General features: G+C 48.9%; 9 protein-coding genes across 9 annotated transcripts; 3 read left to right on the top strand and 6 right to left on the bottom strand.

The window, feature by feature from the left end:
• The first annotated feature begins 23 nt into the window (after positions 1–23).
• On the top strand, positions 24–1,216 carry K444DRAFT_616880 (DUF602-domain-containing protein). The gene has a single exon (XM_024881006.1). It carries the CDS (start codon positions 77–79, stop codon positions 1,052–1,054), a length of 978 nt encoding a protein of 325 aa, XP_024732716.1. The 5' UTR covers positions 24–76; the 3' UTR covers positions 1,055–1,216.
• Positions 1,217–1,238: 22 nt separating this feature from the next.
• Positions 1,239–3,154, bottom strand: K444DRAFT_595852 (protein kinase-like protein C substrate). The gene is made up of 3 exons (XM_024878408.1): positions 3,012–3,154; positions 2,006–2,944; positions 1,239–1,958 (listed from the first exon to the last, which is right to left on the bottom strand). The coding sequence occupies exons 1-3, from the start codon at positions 3,103–3,105 to the stop codon at positions 1,312–1,314; spliced, it is 1,680 nt and encodes a 559-aa protein (XP_024732715.1). The 5' UTR covers positions 3,106–3,154; the 3' UTR covers positions 1,239–1,311.
• Positions 3,155–4,368: 1,214 nt separating this feature from the next.
• On the bottom strand, positions 4,369–6,719 carry K444DRAFT_654856 (amino acid transporter-like protein). Its single transcript, XM_024885964.1, has 10 exons — positions 6,454–6,719; positions 6,251–6,321; positions 6,084–6,197; positions 5,953–6,035; positions 5,526–5,903; positions 5,453–5,476; positions 5,313–5,401; positions 5,026–5,262; positions 4,679–4,970; positions 4,369–4,584 (listed from the first exon to the last, which is right to left on the bottom strand). Exons 1-10 carry the CDS (start codon positions 6,598–6,600, stop codon positions 4,424–4,426), a joined length of 1,596 nt encoding a protein of 531 aa, XP_024732714.1. The 5' UTR covers positions 6,601–6,719; the 3' UTR covers positions 4,369–4,423.
• Positions 6,720–7,751: 1,032 nt separating this feature from the next.
• Positions 7,752–9,855, top strand: K444DRAFT_80677 (uncharacterized protein). The gene is made up of 6 exons (XM_024888728.1): positions 7,752–8,017; positions 8,142–8,249; positions 8,300–8,404; positions 8,464–8,688; positions 8,741–8,883; positions 8,932–9,855. Exons 1-6 carry the CDS (start codon positions 7,931–7,933, stop codon positions 9,545–9,547), a joined length of 1,284 nt encoding a protein of 427 aa, XP_024732713.1. The 5' UTR covers positions 7,752–7,930; the 3' UTR covers positions 9,548–9,855.
• Positions 9,856–11,182, bottom strand: K444DRAFT_80678 (uncharacterized protein). The gene has a single exon (XM_024888729.1). It carries the CDS (start codon positions 11,067–11,069, stop codon positions 10,164–10,166), a length of 906 nt encoding a protein of 301 aa, XP_024732712.1. The 5' UTR covers positions 11,070–11,182; the 3' UTR covers positions 9,856–10,163.
• A 1,156-nt stretch (positions 11,183–12,338) lies between these two features.
• On the bottom strand, positions 12,339–14,180 carry K444DRAFT_537082 (uncharacterized protein; the record flags this gene model as incomplete). Its single annotated transcript, XM_024875436.1, has 3 exons — positions 12,339–13,738; positions 13,787–14,001; positions 14,149–14,180. 3 exons carry the CDS (start codon positions 14,178–14,180, stop codon positions 12,339–12,341), a joined length of 1,647 nt encoding a protein of 548 aa, XP_024732711.1.
• A 1,346-nt stretch (positions 14,181–15,526) lies between these two features.
• K444DRAFT_616874 (nicotinamide N-methyltransferas-like protein Nnt1) lies at positions 15,527–16,830 on the top strand. The gene is made up of 2 exons (XM_024881005.1): positions 15,527–15,879; positions 15,938–16,830. The coding sequence occupies exons 1-2, from the start codon at positions 15,820–15,822 to the stop codon at positions 16,655–16,657; spliced, it is 780 nt and encodes a 259-aa protein (XP_024732710.1). The 5' UTR covers positions 15,527–15,819; the 3' UTR covers positions 16,658–16,830.
• A 161-nt stretch (positions 16,831–16,991) lies between these two features.
• Positions 16,992–17,773, bottom strand: K444DRAFT_645487 (uncharacterized protein; the record flags this gene model as incomplete). Its single annotated transcript, XM_024885093.1, has 4 exons — positions 16,992–17,314; positions 17,373–17,455; positions 17,504–17,588; positions 17,680–17,773. The coding sequence occupies 4 exons, from the start codon at positions 17,771–17,773 to the stop codon at positions 16,992–16,994; spliced, it is 585 nt and encodes a 194-aa protein (XP_024732709.1).
• Positions 17,774–19,072: 1,299 nt separating this feature from the next.
• Positions 19,073–19,977, bottom strand: K444DRAFT_80583 (uncharacterized protein). Its single transcript, XM_024888726.1, has 2 exons — positions 19,866–19,977; positions 19,073–19,565 (listed from the first exon to the last, which is right to left on the bottom strand). The coding sequence occupies exons 1-2, from the start codon at positions 19,867–19,869 to the stop codon at positions 19,111–19,113; spliced, it is 459 nt and encodes a 152-aa protein (XP_024732708.1). The 5' UTR covers positions 19,870–19,977; the 3' UTR covers positions 19,073–19,110.
• Between the last annotated feature and the right edge of the window lie 3,407 nt (positions 19,978–23,384).

Raw genomic sequence — 23,384 nt, 5'->3', positions numbered from 1 at the left:
TTCGGTCTCTGATATCTGTACAGCGTTTGGCAACTTCTCTTCACAACGCTCAATCCTCTGATCAATTATTGCCAACATGGGTAATGATGGAGGTAGTATCCCTACTCGTAGGGAACTTGTCAAAAACGCTGCACGAAACCCTAATACCTCGGAACTGAAAGCTACGCAAATCGAGGCGCAAACACATGCCTGGACTTACTGTCCCCTCTCAAATCGCCCCCTCGCTGCACCGATAGTTTCGGACTGTGCCGGCACACTCTACAACAAAGATGCGATCCTCGAGCAACTCCTGCCGAAAGACGATGACGTCCCAGCATCAATCATCAAAGAGAAAGCGGATGTTCTACAGGGTCGTGTGAAGGGTTTGAGGGATGTGGTCGAGGTGAAGTTCACAGTCGTCAAAGAGGGCAAGGTTGAGAAGAAGATCTGCCCGATCACCAGTAAGGAGTTAGGCCCGAGTACCAAAGCGGTCTATCTGGTACCTTGTGGACACGCTTTTTCCGAGGTGGCAATCCGAGAAGTTGCTGGCGAGAGCTGCGTGGAATGCAACGAGTCATACACATCCGAGAACGTTATCCCAATACTGCCGATAGCCAAGGAAGATATCAGGAAGTTGACTGCGAGGACGAATAAATTGAAGGAGGCAGGTGTTACACACTCACTGAAGAAAGCACCTGGTAGCAAGAAGCGAAAGAAGAAGGCAGAGGCAGAGGCAGACTCATCTGCAGCAGATGAGAATGTATCTGAAACGAATGGAAAGCCACCCGCCGAAGGACTTTCTGAGAAGACCAAGGCTAGATTGGTGGGGAGTGGATCTGGAACCCCTCAATCGAGAAGCGGCACCTCGACACCGGTTTCATCTGGGATCAAGAACGCTGCGACGGCTTCCTTGACAGCTAAAGTGTTGGACGAGCAAGAAGAACGGAACAAGAGACGTAAAATGGGGTTGAACGATAATTTAAAGAGCTTATTTTCAAACAGTGGATACAGCGCTCAGACACATAAAGGAGGCGATTTCATGACGAGAGGATACTCGTTACCGAAGAAGACTTAGGGTGACACCGTTACGGAGGGACATGGTGTCCTGGAGTTGAGGTACATACCCTGGGAGAAGAACTAAAAGGGATTTTAGATGTTCCTTCGAAAGTAATGACACCAGAAAATAGCAATGGATTTCAAAATGGTTCCAATGTGAGACGGTGACACTATCCCTCAGGACTTACTCAAAATACAATATAGTTTTGTCATTTTTATGCTTTTATACAGAACACTACATACGCCAACTCAACTTAATCCATTCCACACTTACATCTACAGCTCATCCTTCTTGGGATCTGCCTTCTTTTGCCCAATCTCACAAACAGCCGGAGTCCCCACATCCATCCTATACATACACTTTTCCTGTTCGACCACCTTCCAGATCTCATCCTTCTCAGCACACGCCAAAACAACCGTAGTTTGTCTATTCGGTCCATTCCAGCAATGCTGTCCATTTTCGTACATGAGCACCGTCCGCTCACCAGTTCCCAGCCCCTTCCCTTCAGCATCAACCTCCTCATCAAAATACATCTTGTCGAATCGAACGAAATTGCCCATGCCTGTGGTTCCGCCGCCTTTCTTGCTCTTTTGGCTTGTCTTGTCAAGCCAGCACAGTTCATATTCGTATTCCCCAGAATCCTTGGAAATGCAGGTGCCCTTGAGGGCACGGAAGATGTCATTTGGGCCGTAGTCTTTCTCAAGATCCTTGGTGAGGTCGCCGACAGAGCTTTCCTTGATTCCGAGGTCGTCGTTGAGATTTTGGTAAGCGGTTCGGGCAGCGCTGACGGCCTTGGACTCGCTGCCCGAACTCGCATTATCAGCGAGGATGCCGTTCTCGATGAGTAAGATACGCAGGTCAGTGAGTTTTTGATGGACCCAGGCGCGAACTGAAGCAGGAAGATATTCTTCGAACTTGTAAACTATGAAATGTTAGCTTTGTTCTGTTAATGACAGAGGGACCACGTACGAGCTTCAATATCTGACTCCTCCTCAATCTCCCATTCCGCCCAGTTGATTCCTTCGGTCTCGGAATCTGCCTTAGAGATCGATTCAATGTCTCGATCCTCAGCAGATTCGTCTGACTCGGGGGAAGCATCCTTCTTGGCAGCATAGTCTTCCCAAGACTTGACAGCTCTCTTCACACCCTCATCATTGAAATTGGGATTATATTCCTCCTTGAAGGTTGACAGAATAGTCTCCAATTCTTTGACCTTCCTCCTCAATTCGTCCCGCTTGTTGACAAGACCAACCAAGGCATCCCGAAGTTCTTCCACTCTCTGCTTCGCCAGCCCTGCAAGCACGGTGACCTTGCTTCCCTTGCCCGCGCTCTTCACTACCTTCCCCCTCTCACTCCTCTCAACCTCCTCGAATTTCTTCTTCAGCTCCTCCACCTTCTTCCCTTGGTCCTTGATCTCAACATGGAGGCTGCTGATACGGAGCTCGACCCCCGCCCTGAGCGCCTGCGCCTCGTTGACAAGTTCGGTCTTCTTCTTCAACGCGTTCCTCGCACTCTTTTGTCTAATCTCATCCAGCCTCCTCCACTCCTTCCCAATCTCTTTGCACTTATCTTCGCACTTCACACCTCCAACACCAGCCCACTCATCACTGCCATCACAGCAAACATCATAGTCGCAAACTCCATCATTCACATATGTATGGGATATATAGCTTGGGATGTGTCCCTTATTCTTGCAATAAAAGCCAGGGAGAGCGAGCGTGGTATTCGGTGCCCCGACAATGGGTTGGGGCGGTGAGAGAGCAGAAAGATATGTGCAAGCAGCTGTGCCAGGCTCGTCCGAGCCATCTGGACAATCGCAGTAATCGTCGTTCACTTTCGAAATATCAAGCTTAATTGATGGATTTGAAATGCAAGTAAAGCTATCCGCAGCTTTATAGAACTTCGCAACTGAATTGTACGTGTTAGTTGAGCTCCATGGCGGAATGCTGGGTCCTGGAGTGGGGGTAAAACGAACATTCTGGACCGACACCGCGGGGTCGAGACGACTCTGCGGCGAGGATGGAGGTCGAGAGGGTGCTGAGGAGCACCAATGCCTCTATTCTCCGCATGTCTAGTGATGTTGGGTGAGTGTCGTGCTGGGTTGGCTTGTCGAAGGCCTTGGGCTTGAAGATGCCACTTTGTCTTACACGAAGCTCGATCATCTTGGCACGCATGGGCCACCGTTTTCAGGGGTAGACTTCGCTTCAGTTACAGTACCCCTGACGTCAACAGGAGGAGGTCCGAATTCCAACCTCGGTCAAGAATATAAGATGACTGTGAAGAAATCAAGTGTTTCCTTCCTAGTTTCTTTTTGCCAGTATCAAAAGCTGAGTTTGTTTCATTTCCAAGTTCAACTATGCCTCTTGCCCAAAGTAGCAATAAATGGCAACGACCTAGGACATTCCGATATCCCCGCTATTCTTTCTGAGTCCCCTCTGAGCAACTTAACAAAGCCAGCTAATTCGGTGCACATCGAGTGACTTTGTAAACCGCCCGTGCATACTCACTGCGGTCTGCTCAGTCAACCTCGGACTCGACTCTGTGAAAGGCTGCTGTCGAGAGGAGGCATGTTGAGATCAGCACACTTCGATCCACTTCAGGAAAATTTCCCAAATCTTCTTCATGGAATACCCTTAGAGATGGGTAAGATCTCAAGCCGCAACCTAGGAAATAATGGAGATGTAACATGTATTTCAGCCCCATGCATCTGAGCTGCTGAATCATTACTCGGGGACGAAAATTCCTGCCTTTGGTGATATTTCTAAAATGAGAGGATTGCCATACAATTGTTTCTAGGCAGCCTTAGAACAGATCTTTTTTTTTTTATAGAACTATCGCGCCTTTCCCGTGAAGCCAAGCTGGAGTTTTCTGGGACTTACCATGAAGATCTAATGACGGTCTTCTCTGCATATCTCAAGAAAGTAGAGAGAAGCAATACAGTCTCAGAGCGTGCATTAAAACTTCCTACTCGAGGGTAGAGCATGTAAGGGAGGCGGCAAGCCTAAAGCCTCTTCGACACACGCTCGGCGTGGTGAAAAAGGAATATGAGGAATGGGCCAAGTTGCTTCTTTGAATGTGTCACTTTTGATACAGGTGGAAACACCTTTGACCCGATTTCTGGGTTTGAACACGCGGTAGGGGAAGCAAGGACTTGCTCTGGGAATTAGTGTTCGCGACCTCACGATAACTTCGCTTGCAACTGATTAGCTCGATATATCTGCAACAAATATGTATTGCTCACTACTGCTCTTCCCTCGATGGAGCCGTGCCAAAGGTTATCTTAACCTATGGCCCATCTGCCTCTCGATCGATTTCAACTACAATGTACTGTACAGAAAACTACGAAGGAAATTAACGAAGCTCCAGCTGCTTTCCCAGTATCTTGCTCTACTGTCTTCTTCGAATTGGATCGACGAGCGGCCATTTGTAGCTGTGCCTCCCCCAAAATTTATAGAATACCACACTAAAGATGATTGATGCTCCGAAGAGAAGGCAGCTCCAATTCATATTCGCCAGGGTCGGGTTTCGGTTAGAAGGGAAGAAGCCGACTACAACGAATTAGCAAGATATTTCTTTGGCAGGGAGAGAGCCGGGAGCGAGCCGGGAGCTCGGGGCATGGGAACAAAGAAATAGGTTGGTTACAGAACATGGTGGTTGTTGTGTAAGCAAGACCGACAACGTTCACAAACGGCCCAAAGACGGGACCCATGTGCCAAGGACCCCAACGGAGAGTGTCCTTTTCCGGATCATTTCGTAATCGTTTATGAAGTAGGAGCGTGATAGCAATCATGTAGGAGGAGAAGAACGCTGCCACGTTGACGGACATTATTCCGTTGAAGGCTGCTGTGCTGCCGATATTGATGAGAGCGAGGAGGAGTGATATAATTGTGCTGACCAGGATGGAATAAAGCGGAAGCGCGGTCCCAGTATCAACCTGCGGATTGTAAGGATATTGGCTGTGGGACTAAGGCGGTGTGAGGAATATTTACGCGGCTAATGTAGCTGCTGAATGGAACGCCGCCATCCCGAGCGAAGGACCAGAGCAATCGCGATGCGCTTGCCATTATGCCAATTGCCGCAGCTGCCAACATAACAAGGATCAGGGAAATCATGAGAGTAGAGCCAGATTTGCTGTTCGTAGCTTGCAGGAATATTTCAATGAAAGGAAATCCGGTAGGACTATTCAATGCATTGTTGATATCTCCAAGGTAGAAGAGCAGCGCTATCTGTTCTCGTTAAAGTCTGACCTGGAAAGTAGTGAGGCATCGCAACATACCAAGAGAGCTAAGCCCATCGTCCCATTCAACATTATGGAGGATATCATAACCCAGGGAACCACTGTGGAAGCGTTTTGAATCTCTTCAGCTATGACTGCGTTAGCTTTGCGTGCCCTTCAAAAAGCATCGCTAAGCCTACACATGTGACAAGCAGCATCGGCCCCTTGATGTAAGTTAGCACGCAGTAAGATGGGTGTGATTCCAATGCTTACCAAGGAAAGAGAACACACTCGTAAGAAGCCCGACAAAGAGAGACAATCCGTTTGATTCCCAGCCCCCAGTATTGAGGAAGGTGGCAAAAACATCCCTGGCAGACCCGTGCGGAGCCAGATAGACCAGAGGGATAAGGATGACAAAGAATCCGACAATATGCAGAATCAAAATCATTCCTTCAATCTTGGGAAGCCATCTCGCCAAATATGTGTTGACGAAGACCACAAACGCAATGACAGCATAAAATATCAACGTTCCCTGCCACCGAGTCGCATGGTAACCCGGGTAGTTAAAGATTGCGAGACCTTGGATTATTGACGCTGCCAGAAAAGAGACCGAAGCTTGACCGGCCTGCCAACCAATTATGGTAACCCATCCTGCATAGTTGTCAGCCATGCTACCTTGAGATCTCACCGATAGGCATACCTGTGATGTAGCTAAGGAATTTTGCCCAATGTGCGGGGGCTAATATTGAGACCCAATGATACTGTCCTCCAGATAAAGGCATCCTTCTTCGTATCAGTTCTGTACTCAAGCCAGGTTTCGTCAAATCTTACATGGAAGCCATCTCTGCCAACGACGCAACGGTAGCTAATGTACCAACCCAACAAAAGAGATAGCCATAAACAAGGCCGGCAGGTCCTCCATTACTGAATCCGAAAATAAATACTCTGAAAACCATGATTAGCAAGATGCCATGAAGATCAAGTAGATGCTATCGTACGCGAACATGCACTCCCATGTAGACAGAAGACTGCAAACAAATCCAGCAATGGAAAGAAACCCGAAGTTGCGCTATAAAGTGTCAGTCATTTTCAAACCCATCAGCCATCTCTTGGTTCCTCGTCAATCCTCTCCCCAACCCCAGATACTAATTCAAGTTGGGATTTGGCAAAGGTCGTAGTGACAATATTGAAGTGAACCTGCCTTCAACTGCTGTGTCTTGCCAAAATATGCCATTTCTTGTTGATCTCTGTTGGTATGCTCCGCAGTCCCCGCACTAGGTAGCTCCTCCACAGGATCTGCGAAGGTCGTTACACCAAAGGAAGCCGCCTCGAGAGTTTTGCTCTCCATTGCCTGTGGAATAGAGTGTATCTGATTGCGAAATGAGGGTGAAACGTGAAAAACGAGGATTTGAGTCTCGAGTGAATGATGGAAAGTTGAGAAGCGTCGGTGATTGAAGCTGGTCAGTGTTCGATCAGAACGCTACCCCAAGATGCGAGGCCTGACTGACAAGGACACTTTTGTTATCGAAATATGCAGTGGCGCAAAAGAGAGAAGTGTTTCACGAGATCAGCCTTCATTGTGTTCCTAACACTAGGCTGTGCAGCTTGTTACGAGCTTGGTTAAGATGTGCACGCCATGGTTGCGAAGGAAGCAAGGGAATTGTCCCGGATAGGAGGTCAAGATTCTGTTCACGTGACAGCTCTTCGTTGCCTTTGATTGGCTATACGAGGAGAAGGACCGTCCCACCACGCTAAGCTAAGGGGGCTGGTTACTGTGGCGTGCCTTTGCAGCGCACTTGCCTCTGGGAAAATGTCAGTGCTGAGGTAAATCTTGAACATCATTCGAGGGCAGCTGCAGACTGCCGTGCATTACATCTCCATCTTCAATTCTGCCGCGGCAGGCCGTGTCCAGGCCTCCATCTAACCAATAGACCTCCGTGTACAGTTCCGATGGTTACCCAAGGACAAATGGTTTCCCCGTCGTGGGGGGAGTGGTGCCGGCATTCGGGACAGCCCAGCAGCTTTGTTTTTCTTGTGAATCCCCGCCCAGGAAACGAGTGTTTCACGGCTCGTTGTCCACATTCACTTTGTGGCTACTGTTGTTTAGATCGTGGTCAGATATCAAGTGCGTCTGTCCTTTACGACAAGACTTTGGTACTTTTGACTTTCTGCGCTTCGGACCAGCAAAGCTCCCGAGTGCCTTTGCGTGATAAACGTACGGTTTTCCAAGCACATCTTGCTTGTCTTTTGGATGGATCGACCACCCGCTTTGCCTCCGATGCTCGAGGTGACAAAATCAATTGTCCCTTGCCTGGTTGATCTCGAGCGCCACAATTATCGACCTGCATTTCGCTCCCTTGAATCCATCTCACCCTTTCCCTTACCAAACATACCATCAAACTCCCATCTGCTCCATTGCGGGGCATGCACATCCTGTTCCTGATGCTGATTATCATGTCTTCTGATGCAATCGGGACGCTCTGGGCAGTGTCACTGCAGGTGGAGTTTGAGCAACCGCACATGGGAAGTTACGCTGCATACGAAGATGATGATTACAAGAGGCTAAGGGTAGTGAGCTGTTGTTCCACGTTTCTCCACACAACTCCCTATGTAGTGTATCTCAAAGAACCCGCAATCAAATCCCCTGAGACCAGAAATCTCAAAGAGCAGCTATCGCGATGTTTCTACACCTTATGGCCGCTGTCTCCAACCGCCATGTCACTGTATCGGATGAAAACGAAGGACCAGTTGTCAATATTGCGGCTGTAAGATGTTGGACTTCTCGTTGTTTGACCTCTGGCCTTGAAGACTATATCTACTCTCGAAACAGAGCGCAGTCTAACCGCGGTATAACTAAGCATGAATAGTGCTGACCCGTCAATTTCTCAGTGGATAGGAATGACCCTCGCAGTGATTTTTGTTTTTATCCGCATTGGCTCAAAGTGGAGCGTTCTTCGAAAGTGGAAGGTTGACGATACAATGATCGTGGCTGCAATGGTACGTTCACATAGTTTACCGGAAGCACATCAGACTCATGTCAATCACAGATACTTGCAATTGCTCACACGACTGAAATTTCATTGATGGTAGCCAACGGTTTAGGCCGACCTCAATATGTTCTCGACAGCGAGACTATGAAGGCTTTTGAACAAGTGAGGACTCCTTTACGAGACATAGCTTGAGGTTTCGATGATCTTAACGTTTTGAGCAGCATGGTTACGCGTCGCAGCTTCTTTACATTCCCTCACTGTGTCTCTCGAAACTCTCGACTCTGGTCTATCTCCGAGCTCTTTCCCCAGAAACACCTTACGCCCTCCTGACTCGAATCCTTAAAGTGTTTATTGTGCTTTGGGGGATAAGTCTTGAGCTCGTGATCGCTTTCCAGTGTGGGCTTCCAGATCTTTGGGCAATAATCTCTGGGAGATGTTTCAATATGGTATTTTCGCCCTTCACAGTCAGAGCTCTGTCAAACGGCTAACCTACTTAAGATACCAGTCTGGAATTCAGTCGGAGTCCTGGATATCCTAACTGACTTTGCTATTATTTTTCTCCCAGCGTACCTCGTTTGGAGCGTCCAAATGGCTCTTAGGAAGAAAGTATTCGTAGTTCTCATCTTCGGAACGCGGATCCTGTCAGTCGCTCATCCACATCTACTGGTACATTAATTGACATCACATAGCATTGCACCCCTCGTCATCCTTCGCCTTTACTACATAAATACAGATAGCTCACCCTTGTTGCCAAATCAAACTCTGATATCCTACCATGCGTACCTCGCCACAACCATACAACTCAACCTCGCTATCGTAGTCTCTTGCATTCCCTTCATGAAACCGTTCATGGAAAATCTATCTACCGGAGGCTTCACCTCAACTCTAGATCCAATGGATAGTTCATTCACCCACGGCACCAAGAGCAAATTCAGCACTTTCATCTCAAGCCATTCAAGCAGCAGCCGCAAACCCACCAACCCCGACAGCATTGGCATGGACAGTATGCCCTCACATCCTCCAACTCACTCGGTCCGCCCCGCTACCTCCAGGCAATCGAGATCAATCCCAGACAAAGATTATTGCTTCGGGCTCGAAAGTACGATCGCAAGCAGTAGCAATCAAGGAGATCTGGGAACGCTGAGACCGGATAAGGTGACTAGCTATAGCCATATCCGCCACGTTACACCCGAGCCGAACAGTGGAAGGAGCAGTCTCGAAAGCGATAGGATGATCATCAAGAAGAGGACTGAGTGGGATGTGGACTACGAACCATTTCCTGTTCTCCCAAGGCTGCCCAGATAAGGATGGCTCAGCATTAGAGCTGAGAGCTGAGAAGACTTCAGCGAGTATGACACGATGGCAGGAGAAGCTGGGCAAAAGGGATGCGTTGCCATTCCTTTCTCGTTGCAGCAAGAACCATTGCCATTGCTATGGTGACACCGAGTCTTAATAGAACATCTGTGGGCCTTTTTTTTGGAATGGATTTGTCACGACCAAAAAGGAGGGAGTGCCAGATGGAGCAAGTTCACAAACTCTCCAGTGCATTTGGCCCTGCAAGTGTTGAGGAGGAGACAGCAGTTCAGGAAGTAGGAAGGACCAAGACAGGGTTGCTATTGAGCAAGTCTTTTTTTTTTTTTGAGCTTTGTTTTTGAGTCAACATCAATCTTAGAACGAGGGGTTTCCCGTTCCCTCAGAACAAGCATATGTCTGACCGAGGATTCACCAGAGCCAGAGCTAGTACCAAACATTGTATAAACATCACCTTTTTTGTATTGACTTAGCTAACTACAAAGCAACGTTCTGAAAACCAACGAGGCTTGCTCCCATGCGTACTGAACAGACCCACCAGAACTCCGACATCACTCATACCCCAGACCTCTCCAGAAGCTATCCCTCAAACACCCCGCTAACGTTGCATTCATTTAGGGCAATTCTGTGCAGAAGCCGAAGCCGGGTTATCGCACACTCGCAATTCCATTCCGGGAGAATATCGCATATAACCATAATTGATATCCCCTTCAGCCCCAAAACTGTCAGAGTAAGTTCCTGCAATGATTTCCCAACAAGCGCCTTTAATTTCTTTGAAATAATAATCATACTTGTCAGGGTCTACATAGACCTTCTGGCTGACGAATCCTACAGGTATACATATGAAAGCAATGACACCCCCAGAAATGCCGGTGGTGCTGACACTTGCGAGATATCGGTTCTTATCAACTTGTTTTCGTAGTGTATCAACTGCGTTCTTAGCAGCTGATTCATCCATGTTGAAGCCACATCCGCAGTGGGTATGAACGTCTCGGGTGCCAAGCCCACTGGTGACATTCGATGTAGAGCGTTTATCTTCCGGCGGCATTGGTGATTCGTCTTTCAATGGAGGATGATTGCAAGTATTTGGACTCAAGGCCGGCACATTGCTGCAAGCGTCCTTCCCATCATCATGCTTAAATCCGTACATGACTGCGTGGCCCCCTGTAAATATCCAATAGGTGCCTGTAGAGTGATCGCCGCAAAGCTTCTGAATGCTTCTCGTGAATAAAGTCAACCACCATGCTCCAATTCTCAAGCTACCGCCCTGGTCTGCTTCTGAACACGCAAAGGCAACAACATCTCTTACAACGATAGTGATATCATCGCCTCCAGAAAGTTTATTTTTTGTTTTGATTTGGTGGAACTTGTCGGACAGTTGGGTCCTTGCGTTATTGTAGCTCGTTCCATCCAGAATAGAGCCACATGAACACCAGACATGGTGCCCAGGAGGGAGATCCTGCGGGCCATACTTGTCTCGAGTGTCGAGGACGGTGGAAGCGTTGACTGCCAACATTGTCAGAAGTGCTGAATCTTAGAATTTGCCGGAAGCCTTTACCTGCTCGAGTAACCTGGACGTCATGAACGCCTTTTCCAGAGTTGGATGGAACTACAAGAGTTTGCGCGAGGCAAAGGAAGCCAACAAATGCGAGCAGAGTGTTGAGAGGCATGGTGAATGGTAGCTATGAGGTGTTGAGGTGTTAAAGAAAGGGAAGAAAAGTGGTTGAGAAGGACCTGTTTAATGAGATCTTATGCAGCTGTACGACTTATATTGCATGCAACGCTTAGAGTTGATGTAGGAGAGGGAACAGATGTAATGACTGACGCGATCTTTGGTGATTGCTCTTGGAAGGTGGGAATTGAGGAGGTGGGCTTGGTTGAGAAATTAGGAAAATGGTGTGGAGGAAGTAAAAACTTCTTAATTTATACACACTCAAGCAAGCCCAATTGATGTCCAATTGAAGGTACTTGAGTTTGTGATTTGCTTGAATCGTATCTCCTTTGTTGAATATCAAGTGTGAATCTTGTTGGTTCAGATGAAGTGCGAGTTGTCACTGTCTCGAATGTTTGGAAACTACTACATTGTTAGCTGTACTGCCTCGTGCACGAACAAAGAACTTAACATACTTCCAGTATCGTGAAGGTATTAACAAAGAAACATTGACTGAACCAGAAGATCAAAAGAGGAAAGGGAAGTAATTCTGCTAGTAACCGCCTCCGGTGGAGACTAAAGAAAGTAATGAAATGGGTCTTCGGCAGCTTCCTTCGTACACATTCTCAGAACACGACTTCCATCTCGAAAGAGTGCTCCCCTTCCCGTGGACTCGTTAAGCTGTTGGGAGTGGAATCGGTCCTCTTTGCTAAGTCTCGAGTATCATGAATATAACTTAGGAGTCTGGGACTAGGCAAGGCGGCAGCTTCTTCTGGTACAATGACAACTCCTGGCACAGCACTAATCGTCGTCCGCCCTTGTGTCTGCCACAATCGAGATATTAAAAGAACAAAGAAGACATTATCAAAAGCAGATTCCTGCAGTAAATAAATCTATGTATTTAGTCAACCTCACGCATTCTTTAAACAAGTACCGCCGCCCATATCAACAAGAAAGTGGATGGGTATCATCAAATTCCCAATCCTAAAAGCGCATCCAGGTCCTATTTTTCGACCATTTTATGCAAAAATCATACAAAATCATACCATCCCCGTTTTTAGGACTGGTTTTCATAAATGTTGGAACTCCGTGCGTGCATAGTCGTAAATGAATAGCGACCATTTCGGTGAGGTTTTATACCGCGATGGCGTTACCATGTATTGAGCATCCTATACACTGGCAATGTGCCTCACAAGGGCAGCCCTCTTCTTCTCCACCGCAAGGAATGGCAGGTTGTCTATGGATGGTGCAGCCTAGACATTGGCAGTCATCTCCACATGGACAACTTTGCGTGTCTCCGCCGCAGCTATCTGATGTGAAAGGGTAGTTTACGAAGAAGAAGTCCGCTGCTGATAGCGTCTGCTCTTCGTCGTTTCCAGAAGTAGTACTTGATGGGGTGTGTGCTGTCGGTGAAGAGATTGTGTTAACTGGCGGCGGTTGAGAAGATATATTCCCGTTCGTGGGAGGTTGAGGGTTATTGTACAGTTCGCTAGCTGGCCCCTCTGAATTCATGGATGCCCAGGCTGACCAGACGTATTCTCGGCTTGCGTCGTTATACGGATGTGCGGCGCATCCAATACACTGGCAGCCGTCGCCACAGCTACACGTATGAACAGTATCGAGATTTTCTGGAACGAGAGGTGCATCAAACGGTAGCGAGCCAGGAGGTAAAGGGACTTGCGAATAGTTGTTTGATCGCACACTCTCTCTCCACGCGGAAGGTTGAAGAGGGTTTTGGAAGGAACCATATGTCGCCGGGTATGTGAAAACCGTAGGCTGAGGTCCGTATTGGGGATATGCAGCTGTATTAAACGCCATTCCATTTATACCATTTTGCGGAAGTATCTGAGACGTCATGTGAGGAGCTGCATGTACCGATCCACCGTTCGATGCTGGCTCTTGTTTGAATTTTGGTTTCAGCTTTGGAACACAACAACTTTTTTGGGCCGTTCCCTCCGAGTCTGAAATCGAGCTGGCGCTTGATGTATGGCTATGGGTCTTCTGATTTGGAGCACAGCAGGATCTACCGTTCGTGGCTGTCTGAATTTCGCCATTCATGGTGTCAGGAGATCCATAAGGACCACCATTTATAAATTTGCCAGAGTCTCCGCTTCCATATGTTGTTGGCATAGCCAGAGGACTTTCAATTACATGCTCAAGACTCCCATTACCGTTCATTCCATTGGTATAACCATTTGTTGAGCTTGCATGAACACCGTTCCCACTTATGCCATTCGGATTGGGAGGCGGTTGCATAGACACATGGCTGTATTGCGGTTGCATATTCGCAAACTGAGGTTCAAATTTATAACCTTGTGGGGGTCCAGTCATTGTATATCCATTGGCCATCGATACGGGAATATTCTGAGATCGTTGTTCATAGGGAAGCACATTGACCTGGCTCATGTTCATTCTCTCGAAGTTCACAGGGTCGAAGGACTGTCTCCTGCCCGATAATTGTTTCAATGAGGTCTTTTGCACCTTGAATGCAACCTTTGTTGGTGAAGGTGCCTCTGGCGGCATAGGAGGACCTCCTGCTCGGTCGAATGAAGAGCTTCTCGATTTCCCCGGCCCAGGAGCACCATTATGCGCCACCGCGCTCTGCGCATGCGTATCACTGCCACAATGGCACGTCTGCTTTCTGGGGATTGCTGCCGTTACACTGCCACAGCCACATGCCTGTTGTGGGGGGTGTGGGCAGACGCTGAGTGGTCTGCCGGGCTTCCTGACAGGAACCATAAGTCTTTCGTTCGCGTGGGTACATTTCGTTGATCGGTGGCCTCGAATACAGGGCTCACTGGACAGAGGAATCAGCAGGCATTCAGTACAAATACCGCTCAAGCGGATAAGGCGGGGTCATGATATTGGGAGATGAGGCTCAAGTAGGGATCAACCAAGACATGCCCCGCTTCACCAGGTGGCTTCGCACAAAGAAGTAACGTACCAGGCCATCTTCATTCCATTGATTAGAGGCATAATTGGATGAGTTGGCACCTGCCGTCAAGGATAGATAAGATGGTGTCGAATCGGCTTCTTGCAAGCAGGCTTCACAGCTATCGTTGAAGTCCAGATAGCCTCACGCTCTTCAAGACCTTGCCGCTCTCGGATCGTTACTTGCATGAACAGCCGCGGGACCGACGCAGCAGCGGCGAGACGCCTCACCAAAGCTTCCAGAGTATTAGGTAGGACGTTGGGCGCTTCTTTGGGTGGTCTAGGTCAAGGGTGTCGATCAACTAGATCGTAGGGACTCGACTCCGAACAGGGTGGACTCTGGAGGAAAGACAGGCCATAGGTGTGCGCTGGGATCGTGAGGGAGGAGAGGGAGTTTGAGCTGATTATTCTGGAGGGTCAGCACCAGATATCTTCAAAAGTCCTGCCCGTTAGAGTGATCCCAGCTGCCGATTGAGTAAGACTGGACCGAAACTTACCAGCACACTCTGAGGCTTGAGGAGTGGCTTGGTCGAAGACCTGGACACATAGAAATTGGCACTCACCCCACAATCACGAGTCGTCTGCCATGTAGGAAGGCAGCGGCGGCTGCAGGGTTTGTTTAGGTTTGCGACGGATGTCGAAGAACGGGATGATCATGGCTTGCTGGCCCGATTCTGTTCGTGGTGGGGAGGAAAGTCTTTGGGGATGTGAGCAAGTTATGATAGGCGGGGAGCGCTGCAGCACAGTCCTCATCTTCTGGGGTCCACACTAGCGAGGCTTATCGTGACCCTGGACGGAAGGCTGGCGACTTCAACACACCCGTGGGTCTTCCGCAGCCACTTTGCAAGCTTTGGTCTAGCAGCGGCCTGCATTCCGAAAGCTTAGTCGAGTGGTGATATTCGAGGGCATGGGGAATAAACATGGACGGCAGTCCTGTGGAAGGAGGTCCTATTCGCCTTCGTCTGGGTTGTTGTGTCGGAGCATTTCCTCGCTGCTTCCACTGGGCCTTGCACGGCAAGCCCAGCCAGGACCAGCGCTTGCTGCACAGCATACGCGAAATCTTATTTAATCGTTAAACAAGGGCGTGGAAAGCCGAACGAAAGGTGTTTGCTTAAAGACTTTGTTGCCGTGATGAAGATCGGCAGAGGAAGAATTGAGGTGAGGATGTAGAAGAAAAGGGGTGCGCCTCTAGCTGCACATATGCTGAGGACGCTCAAAGAAATACTGGCCATGAAATTGACACTTGGGATCCGACTTCCTGGGATTCGCATCGAAGTAGGAATTTCCTTCCTCGAGAACCTAACCAGGCTTGATGGTCATCTCAAAGTCTGAATGACACTGCTTTCGCTTCAATCAGGTAGGATTTCTTAGTAAAAATTCAATCCTCAGAGATTTTTCAAAATTTTCAAGCAGCCATCCGGGTATCATTGTCACAGCAACTGTCCTTGAGTCCATCTCTCATCCCTTGTCAGCCTGCAGGCGCATCATTCGTTTCTTCGCTTAAGCTTTCCATGTGCAAGAACTCAGACTGACACAACCCCCAGATGATCTACGAAACAACATCTCTCGGTCCCGCCCCTCACGTGATTCACCACCCCTTTATTCTCCCTGGATTTCGCCAACGTGACGAGAAACACGTGATATCGGTCGTCTCTTGACAAACCAGTCCCCCTTCTCTGTCACAATGGCCGACCAGGACTCGGACCCAGAAACGCTCGACCTCTTCGCTGAGCCTGCAGACTACGTAAGTAGTGTATGAGCAAACCCCTTTATCAAAATATCGTTGATTCCCCTTTCCTTAGTGCCCACCACCCCCAAAAGCCACAGCTCAAACGCACACCCTCCTCTCAGGCCGTACCCTCACCATCCACCTCGTCGGCCACAATCCTCTATGGGGGCACCACCTCTGGAACGCCGGCCGCCTAATCTCCACCTACCTGGAATCACACCCCACCCTAATCATCTCCAAAACCGTCCTAGAACTCGGAGCCGGAGCCGGCCTTCCCAGCCTCGTCTCTACAGAAATCGGTGCAAGATTCGTTGTGGTAACGGATTATCCGGATCCGGATCTGGTGCAGAATTTATGGGCGAATGTGGAGGAGTATTATGGAGGGAAGGGAGAGGGAGAGGAGAGGAGGATTGTGGCGGAGGGATATTGTTGGGGTAATGATGCAGTGCCATTGCTTGCTCATCTCCCTTCGTCTACGTCAAAAACTCCTGGGTTTGAGGTTCTGATTTTGGCGGATCTCCTGTTCAATCATTCTGAGCATGGGAAGTTGGTCGCGACGATAGAAGCTACGTTGCAGAAGACGGAGGAAGCGAAAGCACTGGTGTTCTTCACACCGTATAGACCGTGGCTGTATGAGAAAGACATGGCTTTCTTTGATCTAGCGAGGCAGAGGGGATTCGTGGTTGAGAAGGTGCTGGAGGAGAAGATGGAGAAGGTGATGTTTGAGAGCGATCCTGGGGATGAAGAGTTGAGGAGGACCGTCTTTGGGTTTGTGGTTAGATGGAAGTTATAGGGCTGGCGAGGCTAGTTGTCATTGTTTAGGTGAAATTGTTTGAGACGACAAGGTCTCGTTTGTAAAAGGGGAAGCTTAGCGAGCCCTTCTCGCTTCACTCTTGGCTGGGCAGAAGGAGCTCAAACACAATCATGGTCTGAGATTAGAACAAAAGAACGGACTGTAGAGATCCCATTCTAGATCGTATCGTAAGGATCTTTGGAGCTGTATTTTCTCACAGGATCGTAATGCAATGCAAAGTATCCTAATCAAGTCAAGAAACGCCTAATGCCAAATGCCCACTTCATCACCCTACCACCCCAACCAACCCTCTATATCCCACCTCATTCCTTCTTCAATCAGTCACCAACTCCTTCTTCTGCTCGGCCGTCTTCTCCTTCATCCTCCTAAACTCATGAAACATCCCCAAATCAAGCGCTATCGGATTTCCCAACCACGTAGCCCTTTGCGTGTGATCCCTATACTCATCCTCATGGTTGCCCGTTGTCGGATCAACGGTATTCGGATGAACGAGCGCACTCAACGGACCGCGATTTATGACGAGCCAGGGGATGAAAGCTCCGAATTGCGCGGGAGTGAAAAGGTTTACTTCAAACATGGCGATGGGGTGCGGTCCGATAGGTTCTTCCCAGAATCGGTAGATGCGGAGCTCGGGGACTGTGAGGGATTGGGTTAGTAATTGCTGAGATATGAAAAGGGGCGGAAGGGGACGAACATTCGCGGCGGATGCGTTCCCAGAGTTCTTTGGCGAATTCCAATTGGCTGGCGTTCTTTTGAAAGTAATAAATATGGATGTCACTGCGTAGAATTAGGAGATGGATACAAGAGCATGATAGGAAACCTTACAAGGCTCCCCTTCTGCCGTTGTCCAGCGGGGTTGGGAAAAGTTCGTAGCTCTTGCTCAGGATGCCAGTTTGGTGGTTTACGTAGCCTATGATTCCTCATAATTAGAATTGGGGTAAAATAGGGTTGGAGAACTTGTCAAGGGTTTGGAAATGTTGTAATGCTGAACTGCGACTCACTCTTGCCATCTTCAGCCTTCTCATCGGGAAGTGGGGTTGAAAGGTCCCAGCCCTCAAGAGGTGAGGGGTAGCTGTACACCGATGGGTCTGCCATTTTCTCTTTCCTGAAGCCTCGATTTCTCGTCTTCACACGGTCAGGATCGAATGACCAAACCTCGAAGGAAGCAGACAGAGATATTTATGGTTGTCAGTGTGGTGGTGCCAGGCTGAGAAATACCCCACACATAGTGCCGGGACGTTTCCGCGCTCTTCATCATCGCTTGGCCATTCCGAGTCGGGATTGCTAATCAAGCTTCTATGGCCGATCCGAGCCCTGATCCGAAGTTTGTGATGCTTTCGAATCTTTTCTGGCTGTACAAAGTTGCTCTCGGATCTCGGAGGATCAAAGTTTGCGTCACGGGGCCCGAGACAATGCCGAGTATCTTCGTGGCGTTGTTCATCTGTCATCCATGCTCATGAGCTGTAGGGCCACATTCCCCAAATGACTCTGGCAGAATGTTTTTCCGTCTCTCCGCGTGGTTCCTGGGAAGAAAGTATGTTTATCAAAGAAAAGCATGTCCACAAAAAGAGGGGAAACCCGGTGTTCAGAGGAAAGCCAATGTCTTGACCTTTTTCTCACCATCTCGATCAAGCGATGGCCAAAACGCTTCTTCATAGAGTAGTATCCTCGGAGCAGAAAGGTATTTCCGTTTCCATCAATTTTTTGGCGTTACTATTACCGGTAGACCGACATCCTTTATTGACAGTTCAAGGCCCACGGCCGATTCTCTCAGACCTGGAGTGCCAGTTTGAGCTATGAGGAGAGCCCGGAGTTCCTCATCAGCGCCATTGATCCCATTACCAGAGTTCCATAGTTTGTCGCTCAATGCGCTTCTCGGGCGCAGTCCAGCCGTTTTGCTCTTGACCTCTCTGACTCGTCTCAGGGGACAGCTCATACGCCGATGAGCAGCGGAAATCTGGCCACTAGGAGATGAAATTACCTAAGCTTTAATGACACCAATCAGCCACGTCCATTTGTGAGCATTTGAACTAGCTTGACGAATTCGATTGTTATAGGCCGCTCGAGAGGCCCATGCGCGGTATTCTTGAAATACTGGCATCTATCTCAGCTTATCAGCTTTCCAAAGACGCTCTGCAGGAAGGATCTCTTTCCAAAGACCAGCTAAGGTGTTCAAATGCGCAGACTTCCCGATCCTTGAGATGATTCTGGTGATCGAGACAAGCTTGTCGGATGGCTGGGTCAACAATATAGCAGTATTAATCTCCTTAAAACTTTGCCCAATGTGTATGAAACATCAGCAAATTGCCATTTCCAGCGAACAGATGCGAGGAACTCACGTCGATCGTCTCAAGTGAAGGAGGGAAAGATTGCTGAACCTGCTTTGGGCTGGTCTGTACATTCCTTAACACTCTGTTCCTCGACTTCGGTCTCTATACATTCCCAAGAAATGGCCCCCGTTCGGTAAAATATGGTTCGCAGAGATAGAGCTCGTTCTGCACTTCCCATTCCCGGGATGATAGGTAGTAGTGAGGAAGGCTTCGGCAGCCAGGCAAACCAATCTCATCGTTCAAACGGCAAGAGTGAAATATTAATAGATTGCGAGATGAGAAAAAACCTTCTTGGCTATCTCTTGCGGAAAATGCTACTATGGTGTAGATTTTTCCTCGATATCTCTCTCCAATAATTGCAGATTCATGTTGCCAGTCTGTTGTGGAATTCTGGGTGATGCACAGAGAATCTGCCCAAGGATATCGAAAGCCCAGACGACCAGTTTTGATAACAGCATGTTGGAATGTGAGAGGAAGAGAACACACGGGAATAGATATCTTAAAGGCTGATTCGTTGCCTTGAAGCAGTCTGGTTGTCGGACTATTGCCCCAACGATCTGGGTCACAATGGTGTCAGCAAATGCTAGACAAATATTGTTTTGACAACACTTGGACATTGCTCCGAGATAGATTCATACGACAAGCAGAATAGATGCAGGTTTTCTCCCCGTTATCTATGACTCAGGGTCATATATTCAAGACGAGGACTTTTGAGGAAATCCGCGGCGACCAGCCATATTGTCCCTCTTGATTCAGCTCCATCCAATTCCAGAGTCGCGGGGGCATTTGTTTCGCAGATATGTACAACTTAAGGCAAGAAGAGTGTTCCGAACGACATTTCTCCAGTAATGACTTACCCATCGGAACGAAACGGTCGAGCAAGTCGACAGACTGAATAGAGTATCGGTTGCAGTTTTATCCAACCTGGTAGTTATCCGGCGAGAGAGGTGCTGGGTCTGGGGCTGGCCTTGGGCTTGTTGATAGATCTACGTCTTGGAGTCCGGTGCAAAGCAGGGCGCGCATATGGCAGTCTTCTCGAATCGAGCCAAGCAGCGAATCCGCATCCTGGTAATGATCGATGGTCTCTTCCAAGACTCACCCGTCTGGTAATGGTGTGTCGTTGATACTCTCTTCCATGAATCGACTTCTCATGCCACCCTGCCATCTTGGCAAGAATACGTCGGCTTGGTCCTGTAGCTCTTTCAAATCACCAACGATAATTCCGGATTGCCAAACAGCCTTCTCACGCGTGAAACACAGTTGGTGCTGATGGAAACGAGCATCAAGCTTTTCAATGATTCTCTCTTGTAAAGTGCGAGGTGAGTCTTCGGGCATGATGAGCGTTATTTTTAAGCAGACGCAATACTTAGAATGACGGACAGTCGGCAAAATCAATTCACAGCTTCACAGCCTCACAGGAAAATTCAAGTACTTTGACTCTTTCCAGCCCGCTCCTTGGTTACCCTAAGAGGGCGATAGAATTGCTCAAGATTGGAGCGAGAAGGTGAACGATATTGAAGACCTCGGTGGCGGAAATGGAATGAGATCGGGTTGTGAAAGATGATGCTGTGATACAAGAGCATTGAAGTTGAGGTTCAGAAGTGTAGATGGATGGTAGTCCGCAAGCCTCTGCGGCACTAGTCCCGTTTTGGCAGTAGAAGCGACGGCAACCCCGAGAACGCTAACTTTGTTTCTTCTCAAAACCCCACGCTGATAAGCCTGTTCCACCTGTTGATCTTGAATACGAACTCTTCAAGCTTAAATGAAGATCTCAGAACGTATAACAAGACCTCGTGGCGCGGCGCTGGGTCAGCGGGATGTCGCTCTGGACTCGGGTCCAATCTGTGTGGTTCGTTTGCCTTGCTGGAGAGTGCAGAAACCCCACGCTGTGCGAATCCCATGGGGTCGGTACTTATCAGAGATTCGTTATACATGTCCAAGGGACATTTGTTCTCCCAAGAGCAGACCCATGTAGTCCATTGTCAGTCTGACTGGGACTTTGCAGCTTTTTCTCTGTGCCTTCCGTGGTAATGCGTGCAGTTTGTCTATTGCCTCCAGGCGTGGCTGGTCAGACCAATACAAAAAATTGTCATCAGGTTCGATCATCGATCTGAGATAAGAAAGAGACCACCATCTCAGATTGTGTCCAAGCCATATAATAATTCCTGCATTAGGTGATGCGCTTGCTCTTTCTTGGAACTGTTAGGTTAGCTAGAAGGTTGCGCTCATAAACCTGAATAGGAGTATATTCCCTGGTCGGCTTACGAGTACTTATTTGTCTTCAGATTTTTGCCCCCTTCCCGCTTGGTCCTGGATAATGCAGTCTGACAACATTAACGCAGCAGATCAGAATGATATCGAGAGTTTGTCACTGCAATGTTCGGTGAGACTCTCGTGCATAGTTCAGAGCCGATCGGTGCCTAGATTGCGCGACAGCAGTCCGTCTCGATAATTTGTTATTCTGTAGAATTATTCTAGGGACTTCAGGGGACTCTCTTCCACCTCTGGTCGCAGTCATCATTAACCGAAAGAGAACGTGGGTGCATAATTGTATCATTCCAGGGACAGACTTCCCCAATTCAGTACAAATTCGCACGCTAGCGGGCAGGCATAAAGTTCGAACGTCGTCATATCTGTGCCGCAATGGGGGACATCGTCGAACTCTGTTGAAATCACGTTGATTGTGTACCGCCCCGTTTTGACCCCTTGCTATGTGTTTGGGTTTCTGCCCTACCCGTCTAATGTGGCTCTCAAGCATGTATGGCTGCAAGTCGTAGCGGCAATGGGTATCCTTGGCCGTTGCTTGGATGGCCGCTGTTGTGCCACGTCTTTTTAAAATGAGACTTAACAAAAGATGCTCGCATCCCTAGCCGTTGGGCATCAAACCAATCAACGAGGTCTGCGCCGGAAGGCTCCATCCAGTCAATTCTAGACTGCGTCACCCACGGTCAAGTGCTATGCCTGAGATCGGGTTGGGAAAAGCAAATCGCAGAGACTAAGACAAGCGTTGATCAGAATATCCGGTGCGGATGTAGAGCAAAGCACTCGGGTGCCATTTACGTTCTAGCACACCTGCAAATTCGTAAGATTCTTCGTAAGGCTGCACATGCAGGGAGTGTGGCTGCAAACAGTTTGTTGCCCCTCGTCAGCGCCGTGCAAGCGATTGAACCGAGGTTTGTAACCCGATTCGAAGCTCTCTACAGGCAGCTTTTGCATACCGAAGCAATCAGGCTGGGAACGTCGTGAGTGAGTCCAATTGCACTCCGAATCGAACTCGTCGGTAACAAAAGAGGGTGTGCATGACTAAAGGCGAGGACGCTGCAGAAGTTTCGCCGAAGTCAGCCTTACCAATCAACCACCCATGTTTCCTTCCAGATAAGGACAACCGAGGGCAGGCACAAGAACTGTCCGGACGTTTGAACTTTGAGGACATGAAGCTTCATATCTCGACGCGATGTAGAATTCCTGACTGTTGGATTTTGAGCTAGGATTGGAATGTCCAGTTATGGAACGTGTTCAACCTCTCGACAGCCCATCATCTGTCACTGGCCCCCTTGAAATGATACGTACGGACGGACTCAAGCCCGGCCATTTGTCCCGATTTCCTGGGTGACTCTGGCGTGGAGTTTCTTGCAGCCATTACGGAGCATGGGATCTGCCAAGACTTGATCAAGCCATCCCGATCACCCGAACCCGACCCGTCATACGCTATCCTTCGCGCCATCTTGGGCATCCTTAGGGTGGCTCCCTGAAGTATATCCTAAGGCGTCTAATGTGCGGACATAATTCGTGCATGGTACGGAGAAAGATTGCGGTGCGCCAGGCTGCCTACGTTGTGCAACAGTGCAAGGCACACACGGCGTGGCCGGATTCTGGCGTCGGCTAATGCATCTCCTGCAAGCGCGAGAGATTGGTGCGTTTTGACAGACTTCCGACCAAGCAGCACTGCACCCTGACTCGATTGAGACCAAGACAATGATTTTGGAAACAATTCCACTTCTTCCTCCTCAGTCGCAGACTCGCAGTCTCGCAGTACTCCCGAGATGTAGCTGTCGTGCATTGCGCAAGTTAAAGGGGCAAATGGCTGGAAAGGGATAGCAATTTCTCAGTGCACCAATACGAGGCCGAGTTGAGTGGGAGTTTCGGAGGCGGGATGAATGTGCAGGGAGGCAACTACTGGGAGAACAGATCCCGTGGAAGCGGACCGGACGACCATTCGTAGTCTGCCCAACCACAGCAGCCGCGCCCGCTCCAACCAGGATTCAAGCATCAGGGCATCTTGCGAGCACGCCCCTCTCTTGGCCTGCTGGTCTGGGGGTCCAAGCCCGAAGAAAAGAACAAGCCAGAGGTGTGGGGGGAGTGTGACGAGCGTGAAG

The sequence above is a fragment of the Hyaloscypha bicolor genome, assembly GCF_002865645.1.
Source record: "Hyaloscypha bicolor E unplaced genomic scaffold K444scaffold_124, whole genome shotgun sequence".
Taxonomy (NCBI): domain Eukaryota; kingdom Fungi; phylum Ascomycota; class Leotiomycetes; order Helotiales; family Hyaloscyphaceae; genus Hyaloscypha; species Hyaloscypha bicolor.
This window is presented reverse-complemented; position numbering and strand designations above follow the sequence as displayed.

Bases quoted from the DNA above. Each gene is read 5' to 3' on its own strand.
- K444DRAFT_80678 (XM_024888729.1), bottom strand. From the start codon at position 11,069: ATGTTGGCAGTCAACGCTTCCACCGTCCTCGACACTCGAGACAAGTAT.
- K444DRAFT_616880 (XM_024881006.1), top strand. From the start codon at position 77: ATGGGTAATGATGGAGGTAGTATCCCTACTCGTAGGGAACTTGTCAAA.
- K444DRAFT_595852 (XM_024878408.1), bottom strand. From the start codon at position 3,105: ATGCGGAGAATAGAGGCATTGGTGCTCCTCAGCACCCTCTCGACCTCC. The intron at 2,945-3,011 runs GTTCGTTTTACC...CGTACAATTCAG, and splicing joins CCGCGGTGTCGGTCCAGAAT to TTGCGAAGTTCTATAAAGCT. The intron at 1,959-2,005 runs GTACGTGGTCCC...AACATTTCATAG, and splicing joins GGAGTCAGATATTGAAGCTC to TTTACAAGTTCGAAGAATAT.
- K444DRAFT_80677 (XM_024888728.1), top strand. From the start codon at position 7,931: ATGTTTCTACACCTTATGGCCGCTGTCTCCAACCGCCATGTCACTGTA. The intron at 8,018-8,141 runs GTAAGATGTTGG...TCAATTTCTCAG, and splicing joins CAGTTGTCAATATTGCGGCT to TGGATAGGAATGACCCTCGC. The intron at 8,884-8,931 runs GTCAGTCGCTCA...GACATCACATAG, and splicing joins ATCTTCGGAACGCGGATCCT to CATTGCACCCCTCGTCATCC.
- K444DRAFT_654856 (XM_024885964.1), bottom strand. From the start codon at position 6,600: ATGGAGAGCAAAACTCTCGAGGCGGCTTCCTTTGGTGTAACGACCTTC. The intron at 6,322-6,453 runs GCAGGTTCACTT...GACACTTTATAG, and splicing joins GCAAGACACAGCAGTTGAAG to CGCAACTTCGGGTTTCTTTC. The intron at 5,263-5,312 runs GTATGTTGCGAT...TAACGAGAACAG, and splicing joins CGATGGGCTTAGCTCTCTTG to ATAGCGCTGCTCTTCTACCT.
- K444DRAFT_616874 (XM_024881005.1), top strand. From the start codon at position 15,820: ATGGCCGACCAGGACTCGGACCCAGAAACGCTCGACCTCTTCGCTGAG. The intron at 15,880-15,937 runs GTAAGTAGTGTA...CCCTTTCCTTAG, and splicing joins TCGCTGAGCCTGCAGACTAC to TGCCCACCACCCCCAAAAGC.